Below are 16472 nucleotides of genomic sequence, written 5' to 3'. Positions count from 1 at the left end.
TAGGGACTTCCATCATCTCTGAGACCTTGTCTCAGCTACCTTTGCTCCTCTGTCTACTGTGAGCATTCCATAGGTCTCATACCCTGGCTCCTGTCCATGTTTTTTGGACATAGCTAGGCCCCAGGGGCACTCAAGTTCATTTGAGTACTGATAATGTTCAGGGAAAAAATTTATCTGCACTGAATATCTATACTGAATTCTTTTTCCTTGTCCTTATTCCCTAAACAAAACAATATAAGTTATCGACACAATATTTGCATATATTAGACATTCTGAGTCATAAGAAATGGTTTAAAGTATGTGGGGGAATAGGTATCAGTTATATGGAAACACCCTGCCATGTGTATTTGTGCGCATGATCCTGTGTGTGTGTGTGTGTGTGTGTGTGTGTGTGTGTGTGGTGTTCACATGAGGCCAGAGTACAGCTTGAGCTGCCCTTTTGACACAAGGTCTCTGATTGGCCCCTAACTCCCCAAGTACAGTAGGCTTGCTGACCAGCAAGCCTCAGGTAACAGCCAGCCTGTTTCTGCTTCCCCAGGTGTCTTTTTGCATAAAAGACTTGAGTATCCCTGGAATATTGGTGTTCCCAGAAGTTGTAGCAAGCCCCTCCCCCACTAGTGACTAAGTATTACGTGTCATTGGATAAGCTTATCTTCACGAATACTGAATGACCCTTAATCATTTCCCTATTACAGCATTAGGCAACCCCTTCTTCCTGCCCCCATGCATTGGTGGCAAAGCCTAGGATGCAGTTACACTCTTGGTGTTTCATTTGTAAAATGGTAATAATTTGGAGCCTTTCCCTCACTGTTTGGTGACATGGTAAAATAATGCTTACCAAATCACTCAGCACAATGCCAGGCGCACATTAAACATGCGGTTAAGATTCGTTAGAATGATAGTTAAAGGCAGACTGGAAAGAACCAAGTGCTTGGATGACATTGAACTAGGTATAGAGAAAGGGTGCAGGAGGGGGCGGACGGCGGGCTTCCAGCGGGAGGGGAATCCCTGGAAGGGCATTTTCCCAGCCTCTGGAGACTCAGGGATTCCAGGGTCACGCAGGCATCCATCCCCGCACATTATCGTTGAATTTAGAAAGCACCCAGCTCCTTCACCTGGTTACCTTTCTAGGGTTGCAGGAGGTACCTGCTTGGGAGGAGGATCGCGGTGGCGCTGAACTAAGGACAGCGTAGGTAGTTCCCACCCCCAGACGAAGTCGCCAGCACGTCCATCTGGGGAGTCTCTGTCTCGCAGCCCCCAGCGCCTGCCCTCGAGGCTCCCTCCTCCTGCGGGTTGGAATCTGGATTCCAGAATGGCCCTTTAAAAGGCAGTGTCGTGTCTAGAGGGGGCGGGCTGGGGGCGCTGACCCGCCCGCGGCTAGTCCCTTCTCCCCGCCCCCTCCCTTCCCCCGTGGGTCCCTCCCTCTCTGGATCCCCGCGTCGCTCACTCGCTCTCCTCGCGCACGCTCCGTCTCCGTCAGTCCCCTGAGCTGTTCTAGTGCGCGGCGTGGAGCCAGAGCCCAGGCTGGTGGAGCGCCGGGGCTGGAGGCTGCGAGTGCGGCGCGCACCGCCTCCCCGCGCCATTATCCGCGCCCGCTACGGGCGAGGCAGGCGCCGCGATGGCAGAGATGGGGAGCAAGGGGGTGACGGCGGGGAAGATCGCCAGCAACGTGCAGAAGAAGCTGACCCGAGCGCAGGAGAAGGTGAGCGACCGGTAAACCTGCCACACCTCTCACCCCTACCCCTGGGATCGAGCTGGTCACTTCCGGATGGTCGTGGCCGAGGAGTTCCCGGGCTTGGTCTCCCTGCAGTTAAGGTGTCCCCTTCTCCCCACTCGGGCTCCGGCAGAGGAGGGCGCAGCTGTCCAGCCGGTCTCCCCCTTCCCCCCACCGGTTTACACCGGCACTCCTCTGCAGAGGAGTGGAGGCCCACGCTCTGGTTTGCTTCTCGGACGCGGGGTCCACTCTCATCCTACTCTGGAGTCCAAGGGTCGGAGGCTGGGAGGTGACCCCCAGCTCTCTAGACCCACGCGGACAATCCAGGCGGGGCTTGCATGGGGGGAGGGAGCTTGTCTCGCCGCCCCTAGGGCTGTACACGTCCCAGACTTTAAGGCTATACTTTCCCAGCTGGCTAGTGCGGGCGCCCACTGCCCTGTGCGGGCGCCCACTGCCCTCTCCTTCCTACGGCCCCTCTACCTTAGTTCCTGAAGGAGGGATTGCTTTTCTCCTTCCAGGAGGTGCCTGAGGCCTAGATGGTCCCGCCCAGACCCGCCGGATTGCAGAGGGTTCTGCACCCCTCGCCCCAGCAGGGCTTTGGCGGTTTCAGCCGCTGGAGAGAGAGTGATGGTGGGACCTCCAGGCTAAACGGGTGGCTCAGAAGAGGGGTGTGGAGGGCGCCCCAGGAAACCCTATTCCTGTTGTCTGAGAGTACTATGGGTTTTTTGCTGGGGATGGGATCAGGGCTTCCTGGGACACCCTGACTGTGCAGGAAATGCGGGGGATGGGGGCGGGGGTCCTCGCTGGCCTGACTTTTACCCCTAGCCATCCCTGGCTTATTGAATTGGATCACGCCAGCTGCTGACGCCACTTCCCCTGCCAATTCCGACTCTGAAATCTGAGATTGTACAATCTGTGTTTCTGCTAGGGATAGCCCCCCATGGCTCTAGCTGGGCCAGGGCCTGGTGGGGACAGGGACAGGCTTGCCTTCTTCTGCCAGTCTTGGGGCTGTTTATAAACAATGACTTTTGCAGCTGAGAGCTGTGAGCTCCCCAAGGATGCAGACACGTGATATGATTGGGGGGGGGAGCTTCCTTAGAGCCCTCCTCCTCATCCTTGTGGTTACTAGCTAAGGAGGGGGGTGAACTATTTGAGTATGGAGAAGCTCTTGCTAATCTCCAGATCTGGCTAGAGCGCCTTACCCCATCCAGGAGGAAAAGGAAGAGAGAGAGATTAGAGCTCCCCCCACCCCCCATAGTCTGCTGGTGGCTGGAGCAATAGACAGATACAGCCACCCTGGCTCCCAATGACCTAGTAATTCATTTAAGGTGCCTGGAGCCTATTTCCCACTGCTAAAAGAAATGAATGGAAACACTGGGTGTAAGCTGAGACAAGTTCCCTGCCCCCACTACATGAAGACCAACTTCATGCAGCTCCTGCTCCTCTTGCCTGCAGGTGTGCACCTCTGCCCAGATGTAGTTTTTTCTAGCAGTAGGCCCCTTTGATGCAGCCTTGGGCTGTAAGTGTAGGCTCTGTCCCTTTCCTGTATTGCTGCCACCTCTCTTTTCAGTGCCCGCAAAGAGGATTTGGGCAGTTGGCTGGCAGCTGGTTGGCTGTGGACCATACCTCTAGCCAGCAGCTGGCCTTGTCTGAGCCTGGGCTTCATGGGTCTGCACTTGCCTTTTGCCACGGCTGCTCTGTGTCCCATGGGCATTAGTGAGGGACCATTTGCCCAGGGGAAGCCAAGACAGTCTGACAGGTATCCTGAGACGGTAGCCTGTTTCCCATCCTCTCCCTCCTTGGCCTTACAGACTCTGCTTCAGGAAACCCTGTGTCTTACCTAGATACTGTCCTCTTCTACTTATCATCCTGACACTTGGAACCTGCATTTGTCACAGCTTGGGTATACTGACTGGATACCTCCCCGATATCTTCTCGTGGTTACCCATAATCTATTCAATGCCCACTGCTAATGGGATCTTACAAGCAGTCCTGACACTGGGCCTACCTTTCTTGGTCAAATAAACTAGCCACAGGGTAATTTTTATTTTTTATTGTCACAGAAGGGTGTTTTTTGAGCAAGGATGGCAGGTGGAAAGGGAGATAGCTCAAGTGGAGAAGTGTTTGCTGAACAAACATGAGGATCTGAGTTTGATCCCCAGAACCCATGTGTATAACTGGGTGCAGGAGTGTTGTGAGTTTGTAGTCCCAGTACTGGGGAGGTGGAGACAGGAGGATCTCTGGGACTTGCCAGTCAGTCAGGTTGCTTAGATCAGCAAGCTCCAGGTTCAGCGAGAGATTCTCTCAAAAAAGAAGGTGGAGCAATTGAGGAAGAGACCCGCTGTTGAGCTCTGGCCTTTACATGCAAGGGCATACACACAGAAAAAAGAAAAAGAAAGCCTACAGTCTATAGAATAGCATAGAAGGAAGACCCTATTGGTTCACATTAATTTTTTCCCAACTTCTCAACCCTAACAGCTATGGAGACTCAGAGAATGACAGTGCGCTGTGCCCTCTAGTGTCATGGAGTCCTTCCTGTGAGGGGGTCACAGGACCAGCTCTCCTCTGTGGCCCCTAACGGGTCTTGGGTTGCTGTTCTTTGATTCACTGACCTGGACAGAGTTGTACTTGTAACCCTCTTGTGTCTCTCCGGCTCTGGTAGGTGTTTAGTGGATGTTTATGAAAGAATGTGGGTCCTTGGGTTCTTGGTCTTGGAGCCCCGACTGGCCCAGACCTGGGAGCGAGCTGGTTGTATTCTTTCTACTTTCCTGCCTGCACACATGCCTGGAGCCTTGTCCTAGGCTGAGTCCCGGCATGCTGCCTCAGGCAGGAAGCATATGGCTCAGGCCTCCATGGTGCTTACTCCTGCACTGCTGCTGTGTCTGTAGTGAGTGTGTGTGCCTGGAGCCCAGAACCATGGGCTTCATGAGGTCATCTTCCCATTGCATTTGGCTTAGCTGACCCTCTATAAATGACTGTGTCCATTTTTGGGCCTCAGAAGGGTGACTGGGCAAAGCCATTTTAGGGTGGAGGCTGGGTCAGATGACAAGAGGATTAGAGGTTGGCGGGCTGGGCCCATTGGGGGATGGGGTAGTTGGGGAAAAGGACAGCTGGGGTTGGGGGGGGGTGGAATCTTGCCTGCCCAAGCCCATGGCCTAGGAGTCCTCAGGGAAGACTGTGTGAGGGAGGCTGGGCCTTGTTCTCCCGGTACTGGGTCAGTGGTTGAGCACAGGGTTTGGCAGGAATGTTTCCTTGATGGCTGTGGCTGTCCCTGAGCGTGCTTAGAGGGGTGCAGGCGAGAGGGTGGGGAGCACCAGTGGGAATGGGAAGTCTGGGGTTGTCAGTGCACCGCACATCTCTGGCATGTGGAACAGATGCTCAGCAAAGGGGCAGCGTGGTTATTTATAGGACCTGGACACGTGGTGGTAGACTGCGCCATGTTGCTGTTAGGCCACCCTGACTCAGGGCAGTGGACTGCACTGTGTTACTGTGCGTGGCCAAGGTCTCCCGTTGTGGTAGGCACACCAGTTTCCATAGTGTGAGCTGGGTTTGAACGTCAAGCTTCTGGTAGTGACCTAAAGAGTAGCTAGGCTACCTGCAGGAGCAGGTGCATAGGTCCCCTTTAACAGGATGTACTCTTGCTGCATAGACCGGACTGCCTGCTAGAATCACAGAGCCCGTGCAGCTGAGGCCATCTGGGCCACTGATTTTACTTACACAGGCTTTTCCCAGTCTGAGGTCTCAGCCTAAACAGCTGCCTTCCATGCAAGGCATACTCTACAACCCTTTTTTTTTTCTATTGCTGCGCTTCCCTCTGCCCTGGAGAGATGAAGGCTTATTCTCAGTCCCCACCTCCCACGCCCCATCTCCTTTCCTCTCTTTCTAGAACTCTCTGCATTGGGCCTCTCTCCTTGAGCTTGGACAGGCTCTGCTGAACCTTCCAGCCTAGATCAGATTTCCTGAAAATTCTTTACGTAAATGGTTTATCTTCCCTGCAGGAGCCTGCATCCCGGATGGGGTGTTGGGTGCTGGGGGACAGAGTCCCGGGGGATGCTCTGGAGGCAATGGTCTCAGGAAGGTGTGGGAGAGCAGTGAACAGGTCCTTGGGATCTTCCTGAACCCCCTCAGACCTGAGGGAGCAGTGAGCAGGTCCTTGGAATCTTCCTGAACCCCCTCAGACCCGGGAGATCAGTGAGCAGGTCCTTGGGATCTTCCTGAACCCCCTCAGACCTGGGAGAGCAGTGAGCAGGTCCTTGGGATCTTCCTGAACCCCCTCAGACATGGGAGAGCAGTGAGCAGGTCCTTGGGATCTTCCTGAACCCCCTCAGACCTGGGAGAGCAGTGAGCAGGTCCTTGGGATCTTCCTGAACCCCCTCAGACCTGGTGGCCTCAGCTGTACAGTGACTGGCAGGTGGAAGCCAGGCAATGCTACTGTACTGGTGGGTAATACAGAAGGGGGAGCCTGCTGGAATGCCTAGGGAACAGGTATGGGCCAGGTATGGAGGGCCAGTGAGGATGGAGAGAATTTCAGTTCCTTCGAGGAGAGGGGTCGCTGAGTGAAAGCCTCCGGCCAGATTTAATTAAGTGGTGTGTGCTGGGGTAAAAAAATCAGTGTACCCCAGGGATTCTCACAGCAGCCGAGGCAGAACCAGTTTCTGCCACTTCCTCACAGATCATCCTCCGAGGTTCCCTTGTCACCTTCCTTCTCTGGCTTCTGCACTGGGTGGCTTTGGGTAAGTTCTTTCCAAGCCGTGAGGCTGGAACAGTGTTGAGAATGCTCCAGTCCCCGACTCTTGCTGTGAGCCAAGGATGTGCCTCATATAGCTCTTTCCCCTCGAGGTTCATCTTCTATCCTGCACACCACCGTGGGTTGTGTGTGGGGCCTCTGGGTCCCCCTGACCGGCTGCAGGACTGTAGTCAGGTGGCAGGTCCTTCTGGAGCCCCCAGCCCGCTTACTGGATAAACTGGAGATAGTGATGCTGCTTTTTCAGGCGTGTTGTGAGGAGTGGAAAGCATTCGACAGATGCCTGCCACACAGCACATGCTCATGAAGTACCTGCGAGGCAGGCAGACTGATAACCACAGAATCTCCTGGGAAGCCGTCTTTCCCTACAAGGCCCACTACTCAAATCAATCCCTGGGAGTGTCTGATACAGGCCTCGGTAGACAGCTAATCCCTGCTGAGCCCTTGGCCTGTCAGAGCTTAGGATAACAACTCCCCACCTGTGTGTGTGATGCACATGTACTGTGTGCCTGTTTATGTGTGCGGTGCACACACATGTAAGTGGTATGTACAGGGGCAGTCATACAGACAGAAGGCTTGGACTTAAGTTAAATCAGACTATTTTCGAGTTAACTCAGTTCCTACAGATAAACTATAGTCTGGACCCCCTTCTCTAGTCTTCTGCTTCTTGACACTGGTGGAGTGGTGATGAATTCTCATACTTATTCTTCTACACAAGAAGTAGCATGCACCGTGTTCTGAACATTGAGGAAGTGGGGATCAAAGCCATATCCTGTGGAGCTGGTGTCCTCGCTGGAGACATGGTCACCACACAGTGGCCACAAGCAGGAGCGTGTTCCTTGTATGGAGACCTCTGCCTGTGGCTAGGTTTTAGCTGGGTGTAACTACAGACATGGATGTCTGCCTTGATGGGGGAAGGCTAGGGGAAGAATCTGGTCTCCAGGTAAGAGGCCGTGCCTAGTAGTGAGGGACTTCCTGTTGGATGTCTGCTATGTTGTATTTTCCTCTTGGACATGCTTCCACCGGGGCTGGAAAAAAAATGCAAAGAAAAGCAAAGCATGCTAATCCTAAAAATTTTACACCATAGCTGGGCAGGCCAGGGCAGATATGTAGCCTGAAGTGGGTGTTTATGCAGGAACGGGTGGGTGACGGTGCCTGTTCAGAGTACACTTTGGGGAGCATGGGAGAGGTACCTATGGATGCTACCAAAGGTGTCCAAGGTGGCTTGGTCCGGAGGGGTACACTTCCAAGATCCCATACAAGCGATGTTGCAGTAGAAGGTCACAGGCATCATGACCTGGGGCTGAGTCATCTCCCCACACCCACATCATGTTCCTATCCTCTGGCAAATCACAACAGTCTCTCTGACCTCAGTCTTCTCCTCTGAAAGCCGGGAGTGATACCTACTGCCTGGGCACTTGGGAAGCTGAAGTGGAAATCTGCATGGGCGCTGCTAGGCCAGGTGAGGCCCAGGAACCACCAGTAGGGTTGATTTCATGTCTCACTGCTCTAATACCATAGCAGGGGTTCCTTGAAGGAAAGCCTGGCATCCAGGCCTCTAAAGCCCCCGGTAACAGGCTGCCACCTCCTAACAAGGTGACTGGATTCTGCACAGGGGTTGGGGAATGGAGAAGAGAAAGGCTGCTGTTCCTGCCCACGGGAGGCTTCATCACCCATCAAGTTAATAGTAAGAGCTGTGGGTTACAGCATACCTGTGCTTTGTTATCATTGCTGCAGTCTTGTGAGTCTCATCCAGTGAAGAAACTAAGAGGCTGGCAAGGTGGCTTGGGAAATAAAAAGGCACTTGTCACCAGCCTGACTGCCAGAGCTCTGTCCCCGATCCCTGAGGATCCCGTGTGGAGGAAGAAGAGAGGGAACGTCCACATGTATGCTGTGGTACATATGTATACATGTGCATGTGTATACACATGAATAGATAAACAAATATATAGTAACATTTATTTTAAGAAGAAAGAAACTGAAGCTTGGTCCAGTGGTTGACACTTCAGACTCATCCGGGCCAGCCAGACTTACGGGTTCCTACTTCTCCTGCAGTCAGAAGGTGGGAAGACGCATCCCGGTGAAGTGGACGCTGGCCCCTGAGATGCTTGATTCTTATATAGGATGTATCTTCAATCCCACTTGAAGTGGAGGTTTATGCTGTGTGTGGTAGTCTAGGTGATGGAAGGACTAAGTTTCCAGAGAAAGACTGAGATGACAGTTAAGTCTCACAGTTGAGGACAGAGTAGACCAAGTGTGAGCATGTTCGTGTGCATGTACGTGTGTGTGTGTCCACTCGGAGGCCAGAGAACCTTGTTTTTGGGGACAAGATGTCTCATTGAGCCTGGATCTTGCTGTCAGTGAGGCCCCTGGATTTGCCTCCAGCAGTGCTGGAGTTACAGGTGCCCACTACTGTGCCTGGGTTTTACATGGGAGCTTGGGATCCAAACTCTGGTCCTTGTGTTTGCGTTTACCCACGGGGTCATTCCTTGGTTCAGAAACACCTTTTCTTTCTTTCTTTCTTCCTTCCTTCCTTCCTTCCTTCCTTCCTTCCTTCCTTCCTTCCTTCCTTTCTTTCTTTCTTTCCTTCCTTCCTTCCTAACTTCCTTCCTTCCTTCCTTCCTTCCTTCCTTTCTTTCTTTCTTTCTCTCTTTCTTTCTCTCTCCCTCCCTCCCTTGCCCCTCCCCCCTCCCTCTGTCCCTTCCTTCCTTCCTTCCTTCCTTCCTTCCTTCCTTCCTTCCTTCCTTCCTTCTTTCCTTCCTTCCTTCTTTCTTTTTTTTTTGCTGTTGTTCATTTTTGTTCTTGTTTTGTTTTTCGAGACAGTGTTTCTCTGTGTAACAGCCCTAGCTGTCCTGGGACTAGCTCTGTAGACCAGGCCGGCCTCGAACTCACAGAGATCTGCCTGCCTCTGCCTTCCAAGTGCTGGGATGAAAGGTGTGCACCACCACTGCCCAGGGCAGAAGCAATTTCTATTCTAAATTATATACTGTATACTTTAGTTCCCATCATTGCTACGACATCTCTTTTATAAAATGACAGGGATACTAGGTGTTTGGAAAGTTCCCAGGAGGAAATAGCTATGCTGTTGAAATCTTTTCTCAGTGTGCAGCCTGGAGAGCAGCCCCATGTCTCTGTTCTCAATGGCAGGGCACTACCTCCTCTTCGTGGTGTCCAGGCCTCCAGCGCAGCACACAGCAGGTATTCTAAGCTTGAAATCACCTCTAAACCTCCTTAGAAAATTAATTTCAGGATACCCACCTTGCAGATGTCCATATCCTTTAGAAGTCACGCCTGCCATGTAAATTAATGTAGTATTTGCATGGAAGCTATGCACACATTCCTACACACTGCTAGCTGTCTCTAGATGGTTTATAATGCCCAAGTCTGTGTGAGCATATGCTGTATCACATATTGCTCAGGACACAACAGCAAAAAAAATCAAACAAACAAGCAAACAACAAACCATCTCTGTGTGTTCAGACACCATTCTGTCCTTTGAAATGTTTTTGCTATTCGGTTTGTTGAATCTGTGACTGTACAGTGGGAAGACCAGTGTCCTTACTGCAGAAGGACGCATGACTTCTGACCTCAGGAGACAGGGCTGACGACCGACAGGCCTGGAGGCTGACTGTGCTTCATGGTGGAGACCAGGGATGCTTGCTGCAGGACGGGGCTAGGGTTAGACTGGAGGTTGCTGGTCCCACCCTACTCTACCGCGTTGGGGTAATCTAGGCCTCCCTTTCTGCATGGTAAGATGGATGAGTAAATAGCTCAGGCATGCGGTGGAGTAAAACTCACTGAAATCTCCAGTGGCTGCAGATTTGCTGCCTGGCGAAATCGTTCCTGTGGCTGTTCAGGAGTGTGTGTGTGTGTGTGTGTGTGTGTGTGTGTGTGTGTGTGTGTGTGTGTTGGGGTGGGGGCTGCCTGTTTTTAGGTCAGATGACAAATAGGCCCTTGGCTTTCAGCAGAGCAGTGCTCTATATGAGCAAACTTACAAGTGACAGAGGTACCGGGTCGTGTGGACCAAGGGGTGGGGCAGTGTGGCTTGCAACAGCTGGTGAGCCTCCACCCTTAGACATGGTCCTTAGACTTTTTTCTTCTTCTTCCAGGCTCTGCACCTTTGTCCCTTTCCCTGCCCCAAGTGCCACAATAGAGGATTGGGTACATATCATGGGACTTGAGGGGGAGCCCCAGACTATCTCTGGGTAGCCCCGGGAAAGGGCATTTGTGCCTCTGGTGTCCTTTGGAAGGGTGCCTGGCGGCGTTGTCTTTCCACTGCAGGAAGGGCCCTGCACTAAGCGGAGCCTCAGGTCATCATGGGAGTGAGTGGGTGGCCACAGACAGCAGCTACTACAGACTGGCTAGGGAGGGATTTTCCCCTGTCAGAGCTGCTGCAAATCCTAGACCTTCTATACCACCGCAGGCTCCACTCCTTCTGGAGCCACCCTGGCACCACGTCAGGGCCACCCCTGCGGGCTCCTCATTTTATATGCAGCATGTCTGACCTGAATTAGACTCTGGGGAGACTGCGGCTCTCTTGGGCTGAGGTTATTTCTCTCACCGAGCACCTGACCAGAATAGGTCAGAAAGGGAGATTCCTGCTGTCCTCATGGAACTGCCTGCTTCTCACATAGTGCCCCCACAGGCCTGGATGATCCAGGGAAGGCTTTCCAGGAGAGGTAGACCTGAGCTGAGGTCCAGGGCAAGGTGACAGACGAGGCTGTGGGGACATGTTTCTGGCAGTCGTGAAAGTAGAATTTTCAAGGCCTGTTTGAGATGGAGAGTTAATGCAATTGGGAGGATAAGACCTGAGGCCGAGAAAAGCTAAATGGAGGCCGGGTGGGGGAAGTAACTGTGGTTTTGCCTCAGGACTGGGTCTGACTCCTGCTTCTTGCACGTGTGTGTGTGTGTGTGTGTGTGTGTGTGTGTGTGTGTCGATCCTCAGCGCTCTGTCCATCTCATTATTTTTAAAATCAACTTTTAAGTCAATGAATTAATCTCGAATGTGTGTGTGAGTGTAGATTTGTGTCAGGAAACATGTGTGGAGGTGTGAAGACAGTTTTAGGGAGTTGGTTCCCACCTTCCACTTTGTTGAGGATCGCCTCTTGTGTCTGCTGCTGCCCTGCATAGTTCATGCACTTCCAGACCATTCTGTCCATCTGTCTCTCTCTCTCTCTCTCTCTCTCTCTCTCTCTCTCTCTCTCTCTCTCTCTCTCTCTCTCTCTCTCTCTCTCTGTCGGTGTGCTGGGATTACAATACGCACCACTACGTGAGACTTTTTGTATTCGTCCCAGGGTGTTAGTCGGCAGGCTCAATTGACTATTGCCCTTAACCACTGACCCATCTTCCTGGTTCTCTCTCCCCTTGGTCTTTTGAGATAGGGTCTCTCATGGTTTGGATCTTGCCCAGTAAGTCATGCTGCCTGGCTATTGAGCCCCAGGGATCTGCCAGCCTCCACCTCCCAGAACTGGGATTGTGAGTGTGTGCTACCAATATCTTGGCTCTTCTATGTGAGTTTTGGGGCATAACACCTCACCCACTGACCTGTATTCCTGGCCTCCTGGGTCAAGCCCTTAAGTTTTCTTCCTCAGGTGTAGTCGGAACCGTTCCGTCTCTCCAACTTTTACTCAACCAAACATTCACTGTTTTGGTGTCTTACTGGCTCCAGGCATGGGGATTTCAGGCCAGTTGGGACGAGGAAGTGCGCTATATATTTCCAGGGGCAGTAACTTTGGCCAGAGTAGAAATCAACTATTTCTGAGAGGCCTAAGGGCCTGGGCCAGGTGGGGCTAGTGAAGTGAAAAGTTTCCTGTATTGGCTTTTGATGTTTGGTCCTGCTTATGTCTTCTTCGGGGCCTGAGGAGGGGATGGGGAATGGCAGGGATGTATGAAGATGGGGCGACACCAGCAGATCTGGTGAGCTGGAATATCGGGGCCCACTCACCCTCTTTAGCTACTGCCTAGAAGGGACTGTCCCTCACTCTTGGGTCCTGCCAGCTGTGGGCATGCTTGGCTGTAGGTGAGGCTGCAGGGTTAGAGATGATGATCCTGGAATCTGTTGGGTGGAGGAGGATGGGGTAGTTGTTGGCTGGTGAGGAGGTGGAGATTTCCATGGCTGTCTGTGGTTGGAGGAGCTTTGCTGGGCCTTCAGGGCCGGAAGGGGGATAGGGTGACAGGACAGCCTCGACCGGTTCAGCCCCCTTCCAACAGCTGCAGCTTCTTTCTTTGGACCTTTTTCTAAGTTCACCCTCTCCCTGGGACTTCTGCCAAGATGCCTGAGCTCTGGCAAGCAGGGGCCCTACCACTGAGCCCTGGGCACTGGCCTGATACCCAGAGGTCCTCAGTGGACCCCATTTCCATGCTTCTAGCCTGCTGTGTTTTCCCTATTTCTTAGTTCAAGATGGCATGAGCTATCTTGCTCCATGCTGCACACTCCTTGGGACTGACTGAGTGTTCAGACATTATGATGGGTGGATGGGGCTCTGACTTAGATGGGACCGTAGAGAAGAGGAGAGTTGAAGCTGGATGGGATAAAAGGGAGGAAGAAAATGTGGTAGCATCTTAGGGATAGGTTGGAGAACTTTGAGAGAGGAGAGGGGGTTTGTCCTCTGGCCAAGGGTGTGCTTGCCTTCGGAGCCCGCTTTCCTTCTAGGGGTGTGTGTGTGTGTGTGTGTGTGTGTGTGTGTGTACCTGTTCCCCCACCCCGCAGTGCCCCCCTTCTCCTGACAGGACTAATCTGCTCCACTGTGGCCTTTGCATTTCCTCTGTGCTTATGTCAGGTTTCTAGAAACTGAACTGCGGTGCTGTGTGTGGCTCCAGGTTGGGGCTGTAGGCGGAGGAGTCAGACAGGAGCACGGAGCAGATTCCTTCTTCCTCCCTTTGTCTGCTCAGGGAAGTCCTGGGATTCCCTTGGTCCTGGACCTCATTCTGAACCCAGGTTGGTTTTGCCCACTCTGTGTGTGTGTGGGGGGGGGGTGAGGGTATACATGGGGCTCAGAGGGAGGACATGGGTGTCCTTATATACCACTCTCAGCTTTATTCCCTTGAGGTAAGGTCTTTGAACTTGAGCTGGGCCAGCAGTCACAAGTCCAAGCATTCATTCCTCCTGTTTCTCCCCCTGCTACCCACTCAGTGCTGGAGTTAGGGATTTGAACCCAGGTCCTTACACTGTCTCCTGCTGAGCCATCTCCTCAGTCCTGTCTTCACCTCCTCTTGAATCCAGGGAGTGAGAGGGTGGGTGAAGGGAGGTGTCTACCCTAGAGCAAATGCCAGAGCTCCTCTGTTTCCAGATGAACACCTTTGTGAGCTGCCTTTGTTACTGAGCCCCTGGTGTGTGTTTGGTGGGTGGGGAGGGAACTGGGAGGAAGTGAGTGGACCCTTCACTGTGTCAGGGATTTCTCCACAATCCTGGATCTTCCGTTCACTTCAGAAGCAGGCCAGAGGGACTAAGCCCTAGGTATTCTTATGCCTAAAGGTCCTCAGAGGTTCAGGACTGGATATGAATAAAGCTGACCCAATCCCCAGATGGTGGTAACAGCTGGGTCAAGGTATACCCACCAGTTCCACGAAGGAAAAGATCGGGGACACCGTGAGTCATTAGTGACCGCCAGGAGGCTTAAGGGCCAATTTCAGCAGTGAAGGCTGACTCTTGTCCTCAGCTGAAGGGCAGACCCTGCTTCCTATCCCTTTGACATTGAGAACAATGCTTGTGGAGCCGGACACCATTCTCCACGGCAGAGCTGAGCTGTCACCGTTTGTTAGTCCAGGGCACTGAAGGTCAGGTTGTAGCCTTTTACAGCGTGCATGGTATACCTTCGACCAGTGTGTGTGTGAGAGACTGCTCTTTAGCCTCCGCTGGAGTGCTTGGCCTTTATGCTCAATCCAGGCTCCGGATCCAGATGGCGGGGCCTGAGACTCAGTGGGGGAGGAGGAAGTAAGTCAGCTTTCGCAGGGGACAGCCCTCAGGCCACGCAGACATGCCAGCTCTTGGTTAAGTTCCAGCCTGTGGAATCTGTGGGGATGCTATCCACTCCCAGCTTCACCCTTTTCTCCTGTCCCCTGCTTGGGCTCATTCTTGGGATTGGCAGTTGTTGAGTTTAGACAGCAGTCTTATGTGCAGGGGCAGCTAGGGAGTGGGGCAGTCTGATAAGAGGGTGCGTGAGGCTTGGCTTTGGGTCCTGGGGCCAGATGCTGGGGACTCCGTGCTGCCTCCCTGGGCTCACCTCTCAGCCCTTCCACTAGTAACAGATGGTAGGACCCAGCTCTTGGCCGGGTCTACTAGAGTTCTGAAGTCATAGATGGACGTGTCTGCTCCAGTGGAGAGGGACTGGGGTGACATGCCCAAGGCTGCAGTGTAGTGACCATCGTCTGGCTGCTTTCTTGCTTCTCACTTTGTCTCCCTGAGCTGGTGGTCCCCTTACGTGTTGAGCCCAGTGGAGCTCACGGCGCCAGGCAGGAATCATGCAAGGCTGTTGAGTATTGTTCACGCTGGGCAGCAAGCCAGGCGGAACTCAACCTCTCTGAGCCTTTTCGCTCCCTTCTGCTGTGGTCATTAGGACCCAGAGTGTGGAGGTTTGTGTTGGCCTTGATAATACCACACAAGTTGTCAGAGCCGCTCCCTCCCAAACTTCCCTTGACGTGTGCATCTGGACGTAGGAGGACAATGGCTTCTCTGGCCTCTCCAACCTCTCTTCAGTTTCCTCTTTGTCTGCCATGCTCTCTAAGCCGTGTTCTTTGCCTGCACAGGAACAGCAGGGGTCTGGCTGTGCAGCCCAGGTTAGCCTCGAACTCATAGTCCTCCCACCTGAGCCTCCTGAGTGATGGGACTACCGACATGACCACCACGCCAGCGGTTATTCCCTTCTAGGGAGGAACTATGGAAAGTTGTAAGTGAAACACGAGTTCCATAGTTTATTCTGTCGTATGTGTGCGTGTGTGTATGTTTTCTCGTGTGTGTGCATGTATGTCAAAAGTCAACCTCAGGTGTTGTGATTTTGAGACAGAATTTCTCACTGGCCTGGAGCCCTCTGATCCAGCTAAGCTGACTGATTAGTGAGCTCCACAGACCTCCCTCTTCTGCCTCCCCCATACTGGGATTACTGGCATGTACTATGATGCCATATAGTTTTTGGGGAGAGGGTCGGTTGACAGGTCTTTATGTTTGTTTGTAAGACAAACACTTTACCTACTGAGCCATCTCCCCAAGCCTCGGGATTTACTCTTGATGTTGCTCGGAGAGGAGGTAGGAATAAGACATTAGTCTGTTTTTATGGAATTATATGATTTCTTCTCAGAGCTTTTATTTTTGTTTGGTAGTGCTGGGAGTGGAACCCAGGGCTTCATGCCTGCTAAGCCAGTTGGTATACTAGGCCCATGTGTGTTCTTCCCAGCCCAGGCAGCAGGTGCTGAGGGGGTGGGAGGTGGGGCTTTAGAGGCAGATCCACCCCCATGCTGGGCTGAGAATAACCCCACAGTCGCCAGTAATGTGTGTTGGGCCAAGGAGGGGTGGCCCTGATGATATATCTGTATAGCTGGGCACAGAAATACAGCTAGGGGTGGGGCATATGCCTGTCAGAACAGTGCCACACCCAACAGGACAGGCCCTGGGGTCACCCTGTGGCATTCACATTTCATGGAGGTGCCTGGCTGTCAGACTTGGCCTGGCCCTGGGGTCAGACTACTGAGGCCCAGTAAGGGCTCCCCATAGTGGCTGTTCCTGGTTCTGCAAGGCTGTTCCCCAGAGAGATACAACTTCAAGTTTCCCTTTTGTGGGTTTCTGAAGACCTTGTCCTGTCTTATCATTGTGTGTGGCATATGCACAGAGGCCAGAGTTGTCTGTCTCTCTCCACCTTATTCTTCTGAGGCAGGATCTCAATCAAACCCAGGGCTCACCTACCTCACCTGCTAACTTGCTCTGGGGATCCCCCATGTCTGCATGCTAAGGCTGGAATTACAGGGAGCTGCTGTGCCCACCCAACAGTCACATGGGTTCTGGGACCCTGAACTCCAGCCCGC

At 52.9% G+C, this 16472-nt stretch overlaps 1 protein-coding gene across 12 annotated transcripts in view; it reads left to right on the top strand.

The window, feature by feature from the left end:
- Positions 1-1428: 1428 nt before the first annotated feature.
- The window catches only part of Bin1 (bridging integrator 1), a 59561-nt gene continuing 44517 nt past the window's right edge, over positions 1429-16472 (top strand). For 6 of the 12 annotated variants that reach the window (XM_075969054.1, XM_075969052.1, XM_075969046.1 and 3 more), the window contains exon 1: positions 1481-1702. In XM_075969054.1, coding sequence (XP_075825169.1) covers positions 1619-1702 — 84 coding nt within the window. In that variant the 5' untranslated portion in view covers positions 1481-1618. Of the gene's footprint in view, positions 1703-16472 lie in introns of all 12 variants that reach the window. The other 6 variants (XM_075969055.1, XM_075969053.1, XM_075969048.1 and 3 more) reach the window with 3 other exon arrangements.

Source organism: Microtus pennsylvanicus, chromosome 4 (genome assembly GCF_037038515.1).
Source record: "Microtus pennsylvanicus isolate mMicPen1 chromosome 4, mMicPen1.hap1, whole genome shotgun sequence".
Taxonomy (NCBI): Eukaryota; Metazoa; Chordata; class Mammalia; order Rodentia; family Cricetidae; genus Microtus; species Microtus pennsylvanicus.
Note: the sequence above shows the minus strand (reverse complement) of the source record. Positions and strands in the feature narration are given on the sequence as shown.